This window comes from Mustela nivalis (genome assembly GCF_964662115.1).
Source record: "Mustela nivalis genome assembly, chromosome: 7".
In the NCBI taxonomy this organism is placed as follows: Eukaryota; Metazoa; Chordata; class Mammalia; order Carnivora; family Mustelidae; genus Mustela; species Mustela nivalis.
The window spans coordinates 56,820,070-56,841,034 of NC_139026.1; the positions used below are offsets into that span (position 1 = coordinate 56,820,070).

The 20,965-nt window shown below is 38.8% G+C and overlaps 1 protein-coding gene across 1 annotated transcript; it reads right to left on the bottom strand.

Annotated features, from left to right (window-relative positions):
- Positions 1-4,628: 4,628 nt before the first annotated feature.
- On the bottom strand, positions 4,629-20,900 carry WBP11 (WW domain binding protein 11). Its single transcript, XM_082742356.1, has 12 exons — positions 20,642-20,900; positions 18,978-19,093; positions 18,268-18,299; positions 17,340-17,433; positions 14,706-14,902; positions 13,109-13,242; positions 12,694-12,893; positions 12,095-12,286; positions 9,263-9,364; positions 8,547-8,840; positions 7,392-7,574; positions 4,629-6,057 (listed from the first exon to the last, which is right to left on the bottom strand). Exons 2-12 carry the CDS (start codon positions 19,039-19,041, stop codon positions 5,624-5,626), a joined length of 1,926 nt encoding a protein of 641 aa, XP_082598482.1. The 5' UTR covers positions 19,042-19,093; positions 20,642-20,900; the 3' UTR covers positions 4,629-5,623.
- Between the last annotated feature and the right edge of the window lie 65 nt (positions 20,901-20,965).

Sequence of the window (20,965 nt, forward strand, 5' to 3'; positions counted from 1 at the left end):
CTGGTAGGGGAAGGTTGTGTGGACGGGGTCTGCTTGACTAGAAGAATCAAGGTAGTCTAATCTAAGAAAGCCAGCTTCCCACGACCTCGTTTTCCTCCCTTCCTCCAGTATCTTGCTTCTCACTGGCCAGCTCAAGGGAGAGCCAAAAGACAGAAAAGGCCTCCTGATGCAATCTTGACAATTCAGTCTTTTAGGGCCTTCGAACAGAGCAGATACATGTAAAGAGGGGCTCTGGAGGCCCAGAGCTCTTAGTCATCCAAACACTAGGTGAGCAGGTGCCCAATGCCATAGGGGAAGAAAGTAACTGGGCTTTGCTTGGCGTGACAAAGTTTATCTCCCCACCCTCCAACGAAACCCTTGACTTATAGAGAGTGCTAGCAAGAGCAAACAGAGCAGATGAGATCCGCATGTTTCTGAACCTCTCACAAGAGTAGACCTTAAATGAAATCTATAAAACCTAGAGATTCCAGACTGTTCTGCCATTTTTTCATGTACATACCACTCACGAGCCCTACCAAGCTACCTTCTGTCCCTTCCAGCAGCAGACGCAGGAGCATAGGGAACTGTTGCCCACTCTTCTTTGCTTTAGCCCCTTGAGTAGAGCCAGCCCCGTTTCATCTGACTGTAGAGAAGGCTGGAAATTGTAGAAGAATCGTTGGAAGATTTTAGTGAGTACCACTTTCTGTCAGTTTCTCAGAGCAGCTTTTGCTTACCTCCTAGTCCTTAGCTTTGTTCTAGTTGACGGACTCCAGGGCTCTCTTGCAATGTTTTAAGAACAAAATGACCAGCCAAGAAAGCCTTTTATTGTTAGCTGGTACACATAAGCTAACAGCGCCTAACCGATTACCTGGCAGAAGGAGCTTGAGAAATACTCCATTTGTTTTTGTCAAAGGAATTGGTACTAATAATTTCGTAAGTAGGTTGTGACAGGAGACTGGATTCTCTTTGTACTCACGTGTGCCAGTTATAAATTTCTTGCCTCTGAGGCCCACTTTCAAACTTCAGTACCTGCTCTGAGAAGAGAGGCAGAATTCCTTTGATCATTTTCCCATTTTGGTAAGCGTGTTAGTCTCTTAGTAGAAGGCACTAGAAGGACTTTGCAGGAGAAGAGGACAGCTCTTGCTGGCTCAGGCTGCCAGTGGTAGTGGTGGGAAAGAGGTGAGGTGTGAGGTCATCAGATGGCAGTCTGCCCCAGCCATGTGTCCAGAATGCAGTCTCTCTGTGACCTGGCAGCCCCCACTCACTCTGGGGACTACCTTCCTGCAGCCTCCTACCAGGGAAATCACACTCCAGGCCTCTGGGCTTCAGCAGTGCGCAGACCCCCTTACACACCCACCTCCCGGAGCTGATCTCCTGTAGTCCTTTCTTCGAGGTCAGGGAGTGTGACAGGCCGCCTGCCTGCAGTGCAGAGTTCACACTATGAAAACAGTATTGAATCGTGACAGAGATTGTAGGGCTCACAAAGCCCCAAATACTTCCCATCTTGGCTCTTCACACAAAGTTTGCTGATGCCTGTTCTAGTCTAATAGTGGAAACAAATAAAATACAAAATAAAAAGCCGAGTGAACACAAAGCATCTTTTTAAATCACTGAATTGTCCTACTAATTTTTCTTCAGAAATATGGTATTGTTTTTTCATGAACATGTATTTTATGATTAAACTCTCAGAGTACAAATACAGATTTTACAATCGCTCCTCCTGTGATGTGGGTTACTCAGCAATAGGAATGGTCATAGGAGATGCTGGATTTGTCCTCTGCCTGCATTTTGATTCTCTCAGCACTCTAAAAAACCGCAATTATTATTTGAAGTATGAAGTTTTTTGTTTTGGTTTTTGTTTTGCAGTAAGTCCCTAAATATGGCAACTTTTATTAACTCCCAGAAAAGAAGTCCCAACTTTCATAATAGCATGGCCTTTTCATTTGTGAGTAGTACATTTTATAAAATCAGGTAAGATTTCAGAGCTACCTATATTCATGTTTTCCCCTTCCCTGCCTGAACTTTGGCTGTTACCATCTTTCTCTACCTCATTCCCCATTTTATTGGAGCCAAGTTTGCTGGGTGCAGTGGTAAGGGTGGAGTTGTCTGTTTTTCCTCAGACTCTAATTTTTCTTGAGATTCTATGGATACAAACACTATTGGATTCTCATTTTCCTCTGCTATACAAATCCTTAAAACACTTTTTTTTTTTTTTTTTTGCATCTCACAGCATTCTTAAACTGTTAATTCTCCTATTTCTCAGTTATTTATCTCCTGTAAATGCAATTCTTAACTAAATCCTTACTAAATAAGGATTCATTAGGGTAAAGTGCAATAGTACACAGCTTATTTTTAGGATTCAGATGCCTAATGAGGGGAGATAACATTTGAATAGGATAACAGGTCAAGGAAAAACAGTGTCTTGGGGGAATCCTTTCTTTGCAAACTTATTATTTTTTAATGTTTTCTCTTTGGTTGCAGCACCATTAAGGTCATCGGTTGATATTTCAGAGAAAACATTTCCATTTTTTAAGAACTTTTAAAGGCTTTTAAAATGTAAAAAGACTATAAAGTTCTGATGAATTATGTCTTCACTGGCGGATAGCATATAATGGCCATCCGATTATTATTTTTCCAAATTGTTCACTAGCACAGGTTAAATGAATTAAATTCTTTTAAAAAATTAGCATTGATAAATACTGTATTCAAGGTATGAGACAAGTGATATAGACATTGATGCTTCTGTCTTGAAATTTACATAAGCACCCTGAGGGTAGGGACCTCATCTGATTCCGCTTGCCACTGTTTTCCCAGCACCTAGCTCACAGCAGGTGCTCAGTGACTATCTGCACAATAGTTGATGACTCATATGGCTCCCCAAGCCCTCAGGTAGCTCATTCCATCAATCACTCTTTTCATTCTCCAACCTGTCCCTCTCTCCTGGCTAGAAACCCTCAGCAAACTTGAGCATGCTGACCAACCAAAACCTCTGCTCACTCAGTCCTTAGCCCCCTGCCCTCTGTCCTATCTACTTTCCTTGACAGCCAAACTCAAAGCCATCCTTAGAAAGACAACTGTGGTAGGGAGAGTAATTTTGGTCTCACGGAAGTCCTAGCTCCAACCTTTGCTAAAAGCCCTTAATTCCAGGAAAATAAAGAACAGGAAAATTTCCCCACAGCTCGTTTATAACCTCCTGAACCCAGGACTGATTGTGCAGACATTTTATCTACACCTCTGCTCAGTGACAGCTTTGAGTTCTGGAGTTCTGTAAGAAGGCCTGTCCTCCGAACTAGTTCTGGCTGAGGAACATTTTCATGTATTAGACCTGCTGCAGTTGGACTAGAAGACATGTGTGCAGTTCTGTATGGGGTGGTGATTGTGGCATCTTGTGGCCTGAAGCAAAAAAAGTTTAGTATTAAAAAATGTCTCCCAACTACGTTTAAATAAAACAAGTTTATGAAGAGCACAAACTAGAATATGCAAATGAGAATTGAATCTAAACAGAACTTTGGAGGTCATCTAGGGCTTTATGCTGACTCCACACCATGAAGAGTATTTTTGTGGATCCGTAATTCATGTTTTATACCTTAAAGCCCAGGAAAAAGAGTAAAAGGAATTTCAAAATGACTTTAAGGGGCAATTAATGCATAATAAAGTGACACCTTGAGAAGCAAACAGTATTGATCCATATTATCTGATTAAGGATCTGTATCAAGCTTAGCAGTGGTCCATTTTTTGGAAATCATAAGGTCAATTACGATCATAACAACAAATGCCTACTCAGAATCTACCCAAATTATGAACTGATTTCCCTTTCCTGTGAATACAGCTAGCATATGAAAGTGTCAGATTTTACAATTGACTTTTCGGAAAATAAAACAAGCAATACTAGGAAATGACTCTATGATAAACTGTGAACAGCTTTCTTAATGTGAAACAGAAATCTCAGAAAAAATGTAAATTTCAAGCAAGAACATTAAAAATATTGCAGAACAAATACCAAAGAATGATTGTTTATATTTAAATTATATTATTGACTTGATGATGAGCTAATTGTGTTCCATCCCTGCATCTAAATGGTAAAAAATTCAATTCACTTACTGGCCTGTAATGATTATACTTAAAAAAAAAAAAAAAAAAAAAAAAAACCAGGAAAAAAAGAAAAAAATCCAAAATGATCTATAGACTGCTTTGACAGGACTTGCTTTAATCTCAGAGTAACTTCCAAGAACAGTCTCATACACAAAGGATCTTAGCACAGAAATCTAAATATCAAGGATAAATAAAAGCAAGAAAGTAAAAGCCTTATTGTGTTATGTATTATCTTTTTAGGATACCACCAATTTTTGATGACATGGGATTCACATGACAGGTGTTTAAGATACAATGGAAAGTAAGACTAGGTATGCCTAGTCTATAGCCAATGCACACATTTACTCGTTGTGCATGTGTGTATGTCTTTGTTCATAAAAAATATTCACTTTGGGCCACTGGATAATCCACACACCATTAGCTTCAATAGTCTCATCTGTAAAATGGGGGAAATATCTGTGAAAATCATTTTCCAGGATTACTGCCTAAATGAATTCATTATTAAAGCACTTTTTAAAGAAAATGGTATCAATGAAAATTAACAGTATTGAGCATTCTTCATTTCAGGTCTTTTAATAATAAAAGCTTATACAACTGACAAAGTCAATAAAGTAAAAGTAACCTTTTCTGGCTATCCAATAATTTACACATGGTTTAAAACAAGCTTTCCCTGTTAATTAGTGTCAGTTCATAGAGCTCTGGAAAAATACACAATCTTTAAGAAAAAGATTCATGTTCTATGCAATTAATAACCTCTCAATCTCTCCAAAGCCAGTATGATAATCTTGAAGGAAAATAATTCTCTTTATCTCTTAAAATTTAAAACTTAGTTTTAACCATATTTTCAAGTAAGATTCTCATTCTGTACCAGCAATGGTAGTTCCTTAAAACACAATTTTTAAACACTTGCTTCTTTTCTACCCATAACACAGATACTGTATTTACATATTATCAGTAACACAGAGGATATCTTGGTGTAGAACATTTATTTATTTATTTCACGAAACACTCAAAGTTTAGGTCAGTGGGAAATAATTTTAATCAAAGAATTGTACATTTTCTTCCCACGTATCTTGCTTTGTATTAGGAAATGCCACTGCGATCCATTTCACTAAAATATTACAAAATATTTACAAGAAAATATTAAAATAACTCAAACACAAAAGGCAAGATGAGATAAAATAAACTGTTTTTTTCAGAAATCTCTACTCCAGTGCCCACTGCACACAAGAAGAGAATCAAAACAAGTAACAAAGATCCCCTGATCACAAGTTTCCAAAGAATTGGAGAAGGGGAACAAATGGGATGAACACGGTGGTATGAAAGGGAATGGATATTAGCAGCACTGCTTTAATAACCAATCTATTCTGAATGAAATAATCCTCTCTTATATGCAATAAATTCTGAACAAGGCTAAACTTTAGGATATTCCTTGAACTCAAATTTAAAAATACCCTGACAGTGAAAGTCGCTCTTTCACAAAGTTTAGAAAGAGCCTCTTTCCCCATGAACCACTGATATGAACAGAAACCTGCTCTGGCATTAAAAGCTGTTACAGGAGCCCTTCCATCTCTTTCATGAAAGCTTCATAAACATCATCCTTAGTCTGCACTGAGACAGGAACAGATGGACCAGACTTGGGAGCTGCTTTGGCAAGAGGCACAGCAGAATCATCCTCTGACTTTCTTTGGGGAGCAGCAGTGGCCCCTTTATTCTCCCGACGTACCCTCAATGCAGTGGGCACGAATCGAGTGATCTCTGCCTTGGGATTAGTGATCTGTGGCTTGGCACTGATGGTTGCTGTTGCTTTCTTCTCAATGGTGGCTGCACTTGTATCATCCGCCTTGGGTCGCTGAATCAAGTTGGGTGGAGCACTTAAAACCCCTGGGTTCGGCAACGGAGCTGGTGGGAAAAGCCCAGGTGGGGCAGGTCCAAGTGGAGGCACCAAAGGTGGGCGCATCATGCCGGGACGAGGTGGAGGGATACCTAAATGAAGGAGAAAACGGGCAGATGAAGACTACGAGGATAAATTGTAACTACTATAAAGGATGTGAAAAACAGGTTGACAATTTTTTAAAAATTGGCAATTGACAGAAAATAAGCTAAAACCATGCTGCTTATTACTATCTGAAACTCAGGAATATGTTTTGATACTAAGGAGTATTTTATTATGAATTAATATTCACTTTCAATCTGTACCCCTGTACTTAGGTTTTCTTCCTGAGTAATGTACTAAATAAATAGAAAGTTAAACAGGGGCGCCTGGGTGACTCAGTGGGTTAATCCTCTGCCTTCGGCTCAGATCATGATCTCAGGGTCCTGGGACTGAGCCATGCATCAGGCTCTCTGCTCAACAGGGAGCCTGCTTCCCCCCCCTTCTCTGCCTGCCTCTCTCACTACTTGTGATCTCTGTCAAATAAATAAAATGTTTAAAAAAAAAAAAAAAAAGTTAAATACAAAGCTGACAATACCAACTGTTTTCAAGTATGATTTCAAATTTGTCCAAATTCAGATGTGACAGCCCAAGACTTTAGTCTAGCTGTATAGTGCAGATACCATCAAGGCCAAGGTGGGGGGTTTGATCCTCCTGCATTATTTACTGATTTCTACACCATTCCTCCCCTGAAAAAGGTAACCCAACAGGCAGGAAATGGAATTTTAACCATTAGGGGACATGAATATAACTAATCATAGTATGTTACCACTACTGGAAAAGAATTCATAACCTTTGATGATTCAGACATACCATTGTCATTTACCCAAAACTGCAGATTTAATTTTCTTCAAATGCCACTTTTTAAGACCAAATATAAAATACTAAATTTCACTGAACTTAAGATACTACGCTTATACAGACTCATAATTATTCCAGATACCATTAAAAGTCCAAGCTGGGCAGTTTAGGAGGAGGTTTTCACATTAAACTGGGACAGTGTAATGAACTGGAAATACACCTACCACATGTAATAAGAGCACAAGGTAATCTGCCTTTTATTTTCAAACTTTAACTCTGTACTCATGCAAATATATGGAAATATGTGGAATAACTTCACAATTGCTTTCCCCCTCCCCAAACACTCTATTCAAATGGCAAATTTTATCCAAGGTGGTCTCTGCCTGGGAAAAGTCCCTCACAGGACAGGCAGAATCCAGTGCATATACCCTGTGGAAGAACTCAACTTCAACCTAGGCCAAAAGCAATTAAAAAACATCATTTTAGGATACCCCTTGATTTTAGGAAACTAAAATGTGAAAATATGTCTTAGAGCAGATGAAATATATAGTGGTCCAGTTTTTGTACTAGAAATCAAAAGGTTCACCTGGAGGAGCAGGGGGAGGTAGCCTTGGTGGCGGTCCCCGAGGAGGAGGGCCAGGAGGCAGACCTGGAGGTGGCCCTGGGGGAGGGCCGGGGGGTCGGCCTGGTGGTGGGCCTGGAGGCAAAAGTCGGGGTAAAGGCCCTCGGAGTCCTGGCATTCCAGGTGGTCTCAGGAATGGAGGAGCTCCTGAAAAGAATAAAATGACAAATTAAGAGACACACATAGGAAGTCATAACTTGATATAAAGGTAACTCAAGTGTGGCCTGACTTGGCAACTTGAAATCAGGTAACATCAAAAACTGATCAAAACGTAGGTGGAAAAAGAATTCATTCAACAAATATCTGAGCACCAGAGACCTGGAACTGGATTTGTTACAGATCATTTCTCTTTATTTGCCAGTACTGACAAAAAGCATAGCTGCTGCTGCTGCTTTTTTTTTTTAATAGCTCAGCTCAGCTGGGCTAGGAACTGTATAAAGAAAATAATTCTTAAACGGGCTCTTAAAAGCTGAAAATGGAATATAAAGCACGGTGCTTTAAGGATTCCCCCTGAAACACCGGAAGACATAGCAAGGATGACTGAAGATGACTTAAGAATGGTAATGTGCTTCTGCAAGACCAATCAGAAAATGATGAACTCAAGTGAGGAAAATCTAACTTGACAACTATAGGATGAAAGACTATAAAAGTTCAAATTTCAAGTAACCTTTTCATTCTTACATGCCAAAGATTATATTAATACTGATTCCTTTTGTTTCTAAAGACCGACATCCAACAATTCCCAACCGAAGAAGGATGCCTGTTAGTATTTACTGTGCCCTAGTCCCATTAGCCATCAATTTAGAATTGGGTCATCTTGTCATATTAAAAAACAGTACTAAAGAAAACACCAGTTTCATATCCAGTTTCTGCCCGTTAACCTCAACTACATGACCCTGAAATGAGAAGAGCTTTGGAGAAAAAGACGGCTGTCAGAAGTACTATGAACTGTGAACAGTGCTGTAGGAAAAAATGAACTTATTTCCTTTATCTCTTCGTGACTTATACTAGGATTAGAAAAAACATCGATACCAATGATGTATATTTTTGGAATGAATTCATCACTCTGATCACAGGTAGACTTGGTTATTTCCTCACAATGTAGCAGTGCTGACTTACCGGGAGGTGGTCCAGGAGGAAGGCCAGTGGGAGGTCCAGGAGGCCGTAAGGGTGGAGCCGGGGGTGGTCCAAGAGGAGGTGGTCCCGGCATGGGAGGTGCTTGAATCTGAGAAGGAGGAACAGACTGTGGGGGGGCTTGCTGCTGCGAAGAAGCAGTAGATGTACCATCAGAAAGAGCTTCCTCTTTATGCTGTTTTTGTGATTGCTTTTCTGCTTCAGAATCATCAGAATCATCTTCGTCGTCATCCTCTGAAAATTCTTCTACTTCTCGTCCCTCCTCGGGGATTTCCTGACCTAAGAGAAATATTAAACCAGGTAAATGGAGTTGATTCATTTTTTACAGCCCACAAAATAGTGATGCCTGAAGACATGTGCTCAATTAAGTGCTTCCTTAAAATGAACAACTGAAGAGCCTTCTTCAATAAACTACTTGGATGTGGAGCAATCAAACAATATTCTACTCATCTGTGCTAGTGGAGCACAGTGAAACAGCTCAGGCTTTAGAACAAGGACCAGGACTTAAATGCCAGTTTAACCACTTATTAGCTGGGTAACTTTGGCAGCTTAGTCTCCAAATGTCTCCAAACCATAATTTCTGTAAAGTAAGGATTTATTACTCACTTCAGGGATGCTGATATACTAAATGGGAAAATGTACACAAAGGAACTGGCAGGAAGAAATACTTGAAAGGTGATTCGATTACTCTTCTATCTCACCTGCCATTCGAAGCATCATGGCTTGAAGAGGAGTCAGCTCCTTCATGTTCTTCTTTTTCTTCCTTGATTTTCCAGGCATATCTGCAAACCTTACACTCAGACCTAAAGGGTGGAAGGAGAGAATGGGGTGGATTAGGAACAACAAAATTCAGCAAATGCACACTATATAATACTAGAAAGCAACAGATAGGACTGCTGCCCACTATTTGGCAGAAATTAAGTGTTGGAAAGAGTCAGCCATATAAAAGATAGTCTAAGAAGTGCCAACTGGTTGGTAAACTGCTATTGTGATTTAAGATCTGTAAAATTCAAAGAATACTATTAATAATTTTATGCCAGTTAAATTGGAACACCCAGATAAAATAATAAGACATTTAGAGAAATATAAACCACAAAAATTAGCCATAGAAGTGATAAAACCAGAACATATAAAATTGAAATGGTAGTTAGAAATCTATTTTTAACCTGGCCCAAATAATTTTATAAGGAAGTTCAGCCAAACATTAAATAGAAATTTCCTGTAAAAAGGCACAGAAAAGATGGAATGCAATCTAGAACTAATGAAGCCAGCACAGCCTTGATTCTAAAACTAACCTACTGTAAAATACAGTTGACTGTTGAACATGGGTTTGAACTGAGGGGGGTCCACTTACACATGGGTTTTTGTGATAAATATAGTATAGTACCGTGACTGTATTTCCTTATGAATTTTCAACATCATTTTCTTTTCCCTAGCGAAGTTCACTGCAAGAATGCAGTATATAATACATGCAACATACAAAACGTGTGTTAATCGACAGTTCATCTTAACAGTAAAACTTCTGGTCAACAATAGGCTATTAGTAGTTAAGTTCTGGGGAATTTGAAAGTTATGCATGGATTTTTGATTGTGTAGAAGGTTGGTGCTCCCTGTGTTGTTCAAGGGCCAATTTTATAACCATATTGAATCCAACAGTGTTTTAAAAGAAAAACACATCATAAACATTTAGGGTTGGTCCCAGAAATGTAAGATAAGATTGAACATTAGAAAAGCCATGAATACAGCTCATTATAATAAACAACTTAAAGAAAAACCGTAACAGCTCTGAACAGACACTTAAACATATTTACAACAAAAAAAACTTAGCAAACTAAGACTGGAAGGGACCTTTTTTTAACCCGATAAATGAAGCTATCTGCTATTAAACATTATGCTAAATGGTGCAATATCAGGAGCAGTCTTAGTTGGTAAACACTTACAAAGTTCCACGTGGGCAGGGCTTTAGTTTTCTTTACTTTGTACCCTTTGTCTAGGAAAATTCCTTGCACATAGTAAAAACTCAGTGTAAATATTAGATAAATTGTCAAATCCTAGTAGGAGAGCCACATTAAGCACATGTACATTGGTGAGTACACGTAAGTAAAACAAGGTGGCAGTAAAAGAGAAAAATGAGGCAAAGGATCACACAATGCCAGAGAAAAATGAAGCTGCCGTGGCTTTAAGGACTTTCTTTTTTTAGTACTGGCTTCTACGTAAGTCCTAGATAATTCTTTATTACCAGCTCTATGCACCCTGTTAAGATAGCTTTTGGTTTGCAACCATGACTCTTTTTTTAAGATTTTATTTTTTTATTTGAGAGAGAGACAGACAGAGCAAGAGCAGGAAGGAGGAGAAGCAGCTCCCCACAAAGCAGGGAGCCCAAAATGGAGCTTTCATCCCAGGACCCTGGGATCATGACCTGAGCCAAGGCAGACACTTAACCAACTGAGCCACTGAGGTGCCCCTGAAACCATGGCTCTTAAGAAATATCAGGACAGGGGCACCTGGGTGGCTCAGTGGGTTAAAGCCTCTGCCTTCGGCTCGGGTCGTGATCCCGGGGTCCTGGGATCAAGCCCCGCATCGGGCTCTCTGCTCAGCGGGGAGCCTGCTTCCTCCTCTCTCTCTCTCTGCATGCCTCTCTGCCTCCTTGTGATCTCTGTCAAATAAATAAATAAATCTTAAAAAAAAAAAAAAGAAGTATCAGGACAAAGATTTGTCATCATTACAAATATGAACAACCACATAAATATAGTGGTGCACACTACAAAACCAATTTCTTTTTTTAAAGAAAAAGATATTTATTTATTTTAGAGATAGAGAAAGCACAAACATACATGCACAAGCAGGGGGAAGGACAGAGGGAGAGGAACACTGCATTGAGGGCAGAGCCCAACGCAGGGCTTGACCCCACAACCTTGAGATCGTGACCTGAGCTGAAATCAAGAGTTGAGACACTCAACCCACTGAGACATCCAGGCACCCTTACAAGAACAATCTTAGAAGAAACTCAAGACTTAAAAGACTACCAAGGTGTGACACATCATGTATTTTGTACTGTTCAGTATCTATCACGACTCTTAAAAATTTTCTTGATGAATGTCATAATGACTTTTTAAAAGTACAAGTAACTCAGTCTGATCTTATAATAATCAAATGGACATACATCATACATTATGGATGCTTCCATTAGATGATTCCACTCACAGGTGTAGCTAAATTATAATTATGGTCTGGGCTGATGTGAGACACAATAAACGCAGAAAATTTAAATGGCTTCAAATGTAAATAAGCAGACTTATCAAAAAACAATAATGTGACTATGGCTTTCTCAATATGGTTATGTGGTTATTCTCCTTTTTTCTTATCCAAACCCACAAATGTCCACCAAGTATTACATGTCCGGAACTTTTAAAGACTTTTGATGTAAGAATGAATAGAGCTCAAAATTACTTTCAAAGATGCATTAATAAATCAGGACCCTCAACTTGTGTGCTACTTATGGATCAAGCCATGGTACTTTCATTGGCACATACCTGACTTTTTTTCTTCATTGTTGTCTCTCTCGTTATCATCACGGTGCACAAATTCATCCCCTTCACTTTCTCCATCTGATCGGTCAGTGTCGCTGTCATCAGTACTGTCATCATGCTTATCTTGATCCATGTCCTCAGGATACCCGTCATCTTCACTGGTGCTGGAAACATCATCATCATGGCCCCGTTGAGCTGAGAAGGAGAAGGGATCAGGAAACAAAGATGATTGGACCCTGCTCTATATGGTATACCAAAGCAGAGAGAACTGTGCTATTTAACTTCATTATGTTAAATGATTCCGTATATGACAGTTCTTCACACAGTCTGACAATAGTATTTCCATTTGGTAACAATTTTTAAAAAATCTGCTCTAAAAAAAAAAAAGCCTAATTTAAAACACAATAAACACTTCTGTACTTCCTTATGTATGCTGCTTTTACTTGGGTGAATTCTATGATTTATCCATCTTGTTAGTATGTACATGTAAGCCTCATTTATTTCCCAAGTTCTGAGGACAGTGAACCAGATGTTAAACAGGGCAAACAAAAAAAAAGGACACTGGAAAGGTCACAAGAGCAAAAGGAACAGTCACTCCTTACCAAGTTCTGGACTATATAACATGTCTTCATCACGCCTACGAGGGGGAAGATCTAGGGCAAAGCCCACTTTGCGGCCATACATTTGCAAGACTTGAGGAGGTGGTGGACCCGGGGGAGGACCAGGAGGTTTTCTGCCAGGGGGCAAACGTGGCACACCATGTCCAAGAAGAGGAAGTATAGAAACTGCCCGTGTTGGAGGTCTGAAAGAAAATTCCACAATAATCACATTCACAGTAATGAGGTATTTATTTCCTCTTCTAAAATATTTTCAAGGGATTTCTTACTCTACATTTACTCAAGTGAGGCATTGCTTACGTTCACACTGCCTTTTAATTCCCACTGCAATAATTTTGGCACTGGACAGTTAAAAGGTACTTTTAAGAAGTGTTATTTAATTATGCTACCGCTTCCTTACCCATAGGCTGAAGTCTTTTTAAGGATGGAGGGTGGCTGGGCACCAGGAAGTGGAATGTCCTGGATCAAGATGTTGGAAGGAGCATGTGGCATATCTGGCAAGGGAATGCTCTCCACTTCCACATGCTGAGCATTCTGAAACAGAGAAAAAAGTTCAATAGTATCAGTGCAATCCACAAACTCAACACTAAAAATTCAGTATCTGAATTTATAACAATCTGCTTTATAACCTGGATTTGCTTCCCACCTAACACTAGTATCAGGGAAAAACAATCCAAAGTCGGTCAATGAATGGAAAAAATTCCTATCACCTTTAAAAGAAACAAAACTCCGCTGTTTTTCTCCCATCATTAACTTTTCCTTTTGAGTTATGGTTTGAAATAGCTGTTTATAGAAATCCCAACTGTTGAAAGTGTCTAGGACCAACACCACTCTATTAAATATTCCGGATGATAAACAGCATTTATCAACTGACTTAGAAATAGTATATATTCAGTAGTAGAGCTTGGGTTTCTAAAACTAGTCTTCTGAATTTCTGCCACATACTACCTGTATGACTAAGCAAGTTCCTTAGTTTCCTTATCTGTAAAATGGGACCTATATTACTTACCTTGCAAAAAATGACACAATTAGGTTTCTTTTTTTTTACTTTTTTGGACAAATTCACAATGAAATATATAAATTGGGTTTTTAAAAAAAAGTTTTTATTTATTTATTTGACAGAGAGAGAGATCACGAATAGGCAGAGGCAGGCAGAGAGAGAGGGGGAAGTAGGCTCCCTGCTGGGCAGAAAGCCTGATGCGGGGCTCCATCCTAGGACCCTGAGATCATGACCTGAGCCGAAGGTAGAGGCTTAACCCACTGAGCCATCCAGGTGCCCCTAAATTCTGTTTTGACAAATGCATACAGTTTACACTTCTCAATCAATCCCCAAAACAATCCCAAAGCAAATACTTTTACAAATACTTTCATCTGGGGTGCTTGGGTGGCTCAGTGGGTTGAGCCTCTGCCTTTGGCTTGAGCCATGGTCTCAGGGTTCTGGGATTGGGCCCCGCATCAGGGTCTTTGCTCAGCCGGGAACCTGCTTCCCCCTCTCCCTCTGCCTTCCTGCTTGTGAACTCTCTATCAAATAAATAAAAATCTTTTAAAAACAGAACAAAACAAACCAAATGCTTTCAACTATAGTTCTGCCTGTTCTAGAATTTCATACAAATGGAATCCTAAGTTCAACATGCTTTGAGATTTATGTTAAAAAAATTTTTTTTCTTAATCTCATGCTGTTTTGAGTATTAGTAGAGCATTCCTTTTCATTGTTGAGTACATATAGTTTTGCAAATATACTAGTTTGTCTATTCATTATCCTATTAATGGACATCTAGGCTATTTCCAGTTTAATCCATCTGTGTTGGCAGATGGATTAATTGCTCTTTTAAGTATGTAACATTAAATTTGCTGGTTCATGGGATAGGTTTAGTTTGACAAAAAACTGCCAAGAGGAAGAAGTTCATCATGACCAGTTCTCCCATTAACAATTTTAAGAGCAAATCTAAATGTAACATTTTAGTTTATCTCTCTAGTTAATCAAGAAACTTGATTACCTTGACAGCATCAAAATATTGGCTAAGTTGTGCCCTTTTCTGTTCATATTCCACTTCTAGCTTTCTCAGTTCTTTGTAAATATCTGGATTCTCTTTTTCATAGAGACGTAGGATACGTTCAAAGGTTTCACGCAGCTTTTTACGCTTGTCTTTCAGCACCTTCTCGTTTAACTGTGGTTGCTGCACCGGGTTAAACTCTAAGAGAAAAGAGCAGATATTGAAATCCAACACAAAAAGTCACTTCATTTAGGTTATCAGCTCTATCATTTTATAAAATCTCCTTATACACTAAAACTTCTAAAAAGGCTTTAGACTAGGTATCCACTTTTAAAGTTTTATTAAAAAGAAGTGCAATGGATATTTATTGATACTCCACCCTTTTAAAGATAAGACATTAATTTTACTTTCTCTTCTAAAAAAAGTCTAACATTACCTAATTCATTTTTATCATCACTGTAATAAAAATCAATCTTCATTCCTTTACGCTAACAACTTGGTATTGTGAGGCTTCAGGCAGACCAGTCATTTAATTCTGAGATCTTACGCATTTGAATTCTGTGATCTTTAGCTTCTTCATCTGGGAAAGGGGGACATCAAGTACTTCACAATGAAACTGAAGACTGAACGTGACCACAAAATATCCAGTGGTGTCTAGCTCACCACTTTTAATTATTTTTTATAACAAACTGCTGTTCTCTAACTACCATACAATCTTTTCTTTTTCCATGTGTTCAACACAGGGCTTAATTTCAGGTCTTTTGCCCCAAAAGGGATTGCTAGCACGGAACACTCCCAAGCTCGCCTGGTCAATTATACCTTCTTCCCTACATTTCCCTCCCCAGTGACAGACTCAGAGATCAACTGGCGCATGATCCAAATCGAAACTAGATCCTTTCCTGAGACTTTAAATGTGGATATAAGAATGAAGCTTATGGGAGGAAGAAAATATACCTCAAGCTTGACCTTGTTTTGCACTAATTCTTTACCCATTTTCCACTTCCAATCCCAAGAAGTTCATTAGTAATATGTTGAATGAAACTAATAAGAGTTCAGACCAGACAGATGAACAGTCTTAATAATGATACCCATGCTTGCTAGGAGAGTTTTCCTCTGGGATTTGCCAATTATGGGAGTCAATGTATTTTTTTTTTTTTTTTTGCCTTAACTAGTTTGAGTTTCATAAATTGTATAAAGTTTATACATTACACATTATAATTAGAGCCCTGATGAACAGTGTTCCCTTCTCCCTTTTCCTTTTTTTCTTTTAACAGATAACAAGTTTAATTATCTTCTTCCCTACCTCCTTCTACTTTGATTTATTCCAAAGGTAGTCTTACATGACATACTATTCTTAGTGTGATTAATAAAAATGTTGAATGCCTGAGTTTTAATCCCAGCTTGCCAATTCCTAATAGCATGACCATGAGGAAAGTTTCTCTCTGTGCCTGAGTTTTCTCGCCCATACCCCATGTAGGGGTAATACACCCACCTAAAAATTGTAACATCTGGAAAAAAATTGGTGCTTAGCAAGATAAGAGCTCAATAAACCCGTTACTCCTATTATCTTCTGATAAAACCACATGAATCAATCTGAACTCATTTACTAGGTCATTTAATGTCTTGACGTCCCAGGGATAACAACTGCCCATAGTAGTATTTAAACCAGAGGCAACAAATGGGATCAGTTACAGCAGAATTGGGAACGATTTGGGATCATCCAATCTGACCCAGAACTCTTGCTAGACTAAATGCATGAACTGTGCTACATTATTTAAGAGAGCACACTATATAGTATACACTATAACCCCACACAGCTGAACTTTTTTTTCAACCCATTTAATATATTACTGAAATCCACTGTACCTCTTTCACTTACTGATTTTTGGCAAGCCACTTAAACTGAGTAACTTCTGAAAACAAAACTTGCCAAAATCATTTAATTATGCAAAAAAAAAAAAAGGGGCAGAAAAATTAAAAATTCTAGTATTAGAATGGGTATTTATGGGTTGCGGTAAAATTTCCAGCGGCAGCATCACATAGACAATTCTCAAGCAACTCAGATGCCAGGAAAGAGAACATGCAGTTATCTTGTGATTCCAGTTATGACAAAAGCAGTGATACTGAAAATGCGTATGAAGAAACTGAGTAAAATTATTCAAAGAAATGTGAAAAAAGAGAAATCCCAATATGATACATAAGATAGATATTCTATAAAATTAGATTTTAAGTATTTTATGATTTCTTCTACCACTTTAGTGGGTCAATTGTCTTTGTCTTCGTGCTGGAAAAAGTGGGGAATTGATAAATTCATGGTAGTCTAATATTTAGATTTACATTGTAGCTGCCAACATTAAAAAAATAAAACAAAAACTCCCAGGTTTCAGTCTTCCCTCAATAACTAATTCAGGCTAAATAACGGCATTCATCTAACTCTAGAAGAGATCCCCAGAGTGCAAATGCTCCCCATCACTCAATTTTGTCTGACACTAAAACTAAATCCAAGTACCATATGTTTTCATGCTTTTTTCTGTTTTTCTCATGCCTATGCTGTTTTGTCATTACCTGTTTGCCTGCCTTTGTGTATCAGACTGTTAGTCCTGCTCTAAAATCTAGCCTTTTAAAACAAATTTTTACCCATTTCATCCAATTTCTCCATGTCCCGTATAATTTGCTTGGGATCCTTCATCTTCAAAACTGCAGCTCGTACCATCATGCGCTGTTTTTTGTTCTTAGGAAGAAAAAAGCACTATGTCAAGAAACTGGACATTCCTGAGTTTTTATTTCGATTTAAATCAAGAATCTACTGAAACTGAAGTTGAACTTATCCTTGGTTTCTGATCACTTGTTTCAACCACCATAACCAAGGCTAATAATTTTTGGCTCTCAAAAAATATTTTAACTTTACACAAAAAGATAAACACGATTTATTATATGAACTTTCTCAGGCAGGTATTTCTTTAAATTTTGTGATATCTTAAGTAATTACTTAAAAAAAATTAAGATTTTTTTAGGGCTAAATTCTAAAATTATAAACTAAAGTTTTGTAGGATTTGATGCTAAACAATGAACCAGGAAAACCCAGTTAAAAACTATTAAAAATCTGCAATATTTCAGTGTGTTAAAGAATGATACTAAAAAGTAAATACTGTCTTATTCTGGGAGAACACTTTGCCACAAACTCAACGGCTACACAATGAGGAAAATGAACCCACAGAGTCATTTAGAGTCACATTTTTTTCCATTCACTAATTCGGTTGCTTTTAACAAAGCAATATGCTTAACAGAAAAAAAAATTCCTTTCGAAGATATTTATTTAACTCAGTGGGAAAGATAATCAAATATATAATGTTATGATAACCATCATGAACTTATTTGCAAAGTTATTTCGGTTAAGTTTCCAAGTATAGCATTTTGGCTTAATAAATTTTATTGTTTGTTGTGAAAAGCATGAAGTATCTTTTCTGACAAATAACTGTAAATATTGTTTGGAAATCTGCTAATCCCAAATAATAAGATGTGCCAAATATCACTTAAGACTAAGAAGATGCTTCTGAAATCCTACCTTCTTTAATTCTCTCTTCCGGGCTTCTTTTCCTTTAAGAGAGAGAGAAAATACAAAACTTTTCAAATCTTGAACACTAGCATTTTGTCCAACTTAATACAGATAACAATAATGTGGGAGGCTATCCTGTGCATTGCAGAATATTTAGCAGCATCTATGGCCTCTACCCACCAGATGCCAGCAGCAACCCTTAATTATGCCAACCAAAATCTTGAGATATTTTTGTTGTAAGCTCTCAAAACTAATCTGTCCAAAATTTCAAATACAAAAAGAAAGTTTCAAGCCAATTCCACTTTGCAAGTCAATCAAATTAAAAAATGGGTCTTAGGGGCTCCTGGGTGGCTCAGTGGGTTAAAGCCTCTGCCTTCGGCTCAGGTCATGATCCCAGGGTCCTGGGATAGAGCCCCGCATCGGGCTCTCTGCTCAGCAGGGAGCCTGCTTCCTCTTCTCTTTCTGTCTGCCTCTCTGCCTACTTGTGATCTCTGTCAAATAAATAAATAAAATCTTAAAAAACAAACAAAAAAAAGGGTCTTAATTTTTTGCATGTTTAAAGTTTTCATCATGTGCCCGCCCACAACAACACTGGATAACTTTATACAACTGACACCTAGCAATGAATGCTGACTTTATAATTAAGATGTAACAGATTCTCTAGTGTTTGCAAATTTATCACTCCTCTTGTTTATCATTCCACACTAATGGACACTTACGGGCTTGGTCTGTGGGGTTCATAAATTTTCCACTCTTGGTGGATGATGTCGATCTCCGTCCCATGTTGACAATTTGTATGGTTTACTTGTTCATTAAAACAGAAAAACAAAAAAACCTGCAAAAACAAAGAAATAGCTATTCTTCTAATATTTACAGAATTTCTTTCTTTTTATTTTATGAAATTTATTTCTACCAATCTCTTGAAAAGTAACATTCCTTTGATTATTAACTTTTTTTTAAAAACAGATCACGGACTGACTCAAACTAAAAAAAAAAAAAAAAAATCAGAAACTGCTTCAACAACATGGATAAACCATGAATATGAAAAGCCATTAGTCCTTTTCCTACACCCTTCCTTTCTTTACATGTAGAGTGAAAGAGGAATAAAAAGGAAATGGAAGTAGTGATGTGGGTTGAACAATAAATGTCCCTCTCTATGGTTTTTCTTCACATGTATTCACAACATCTGTAAGATAGTAAAAACTCATTAATTTAAGCCTGCTTAATGCAAGTTTAGTTCTAATTCACATATAATTCTTGATTCTCAAGAGCTTAAAACATAACTAAAAGTGCAAATATTAAAAAAAAATCAAAGTATTACATGAAGGAGTGTCCAAAAACGTCCAGATACATATTTTTCTACTAATACCTACTTGGCTCCCGATTTCTATTTTTTAATGGTATCTGAAAGGGATGACTGAGGAAAAAATGCTTTGCAAGTCTAAATCTTTACTACCCGAAGATACTACTATATCACTCCTTTCTCTTATTTCAATTGTGTAACTTTTAAATACTTATTCTTCCCAACAGTAAAGTCGACAAATTTAATTCCTTTTGAAAGGAGACTTTTAAAGGGTGTGAAAGGGAAGATCATGAGGTGTAGCCCATACAATTAATTATACCTTTCCTTAACGATTTTTGTCAGAAAAGTTCATTAGTTGATGCCTCTTTCAGCAAGCCTTCAAATGCCTTGATTTCTGCTAAATGCTTCGGAGTTGTTCCAGGGGCAACTAATTTATCCTGTCCAGGGTTTCCTTCTCAGAACACCCGGGGAGTGGGGGAGAAGGGAGGCCGAAACACGACTGGTATAAACACAGGCTCTCCGGTCTTTGATGGCCCGTTACCATTTTTGCTGTCCTCTCTCAAGGACCCTCGGGCTCCTGTTTTGACCCTCTTCTCCCACAAGGGAAACAAAGGACAGACGGGAATTCGAGTTGCTACAGAAGACCACGGAGCCCAAGTCTGCACAAACTACTTTTTGCCCGAAAGCAGTAACGGCAGGGAAATCGAGCGACAGAACCGAAGAGGCTGCAGCGGGTCGGGGCCCAGATCCACCAAGAGAAGCAACAAGCAGCAACTGCCGAAACCATAGCGACGGTTGACCCTGACTCGAGGTACAAGAAGACGTCAAATCTAAAGCAACCCGGTCAACGAGCACAGGTAGGAGGCGGCGCTAACCGACTCGGGAGAACAGCAGCTTAACTGCTGGAAGCCGCGCGGCCCCTGGCTCCAAGATGCCCCCCGGTCCGTGACCGGGGAGACCCAAGCCGCGAAGAGGAAGAACCGGGCAGAGAGGGGCCTGGCGTCCCCGAGGCAACTGCGCGGGCCCGGGGCAGGGCGGGAAAAGACGAAGAAACGGAGTGAAACAGTCCTGCACACTCACACTTCTGCTGGACTCCTGGCACTGCGAGAAGCGGGGAGGGGACGATTTTCGGCCTCTTTTACGTCGTAGGGGCCTTCACCTCTGCGTGCCGGTCAGCCACCCAGCCACCGCCATCTTGAAAGCTCGCGCCCCTCCGCCATCCTTACGTCACTTCCTCTGCCCAAGAGCTCAGATCTTAAGTGTTTCTCCGCCCTGGCACCATAGAGAGTAACCAAGAACTCTCCGACCAGAGTCTCTTCCGCTGCAAATCAGTACCAATTAGTTGACTCTCCGCTAAGATCCCGCCCCCAGGGAGCGGAACCGGGTTGATTGACACTTCTTTAG

What these genes read in the sequence shown, in the direction of transcription:
- WBP11 (XM_082742356.1), bottom strand. Translation starts at nt 19,041, where the DNA reads ATGGGACGGAGATCGACATCATCCACCAAGAGTGGAAAATTTATGAAC. An exon ending in GGAGAAATTGGATGAAATGG is followed by an intron (nt 14,903 to 17,339) that starts GTAAAAATTTGT and finishes CTTTTCTCTTAG; the next exon opens with AGTTTAACCCGGTGCAGCAA. An exon ending in CATGATGCTTCGAATGGCAG is followed by an intron (nt 8,841 to 9,262) that starts GTGAGATAGAAG and finishes TATTTCTCTTAG; the next exon opens with GTCAGGAAATCCCCGAGGAG.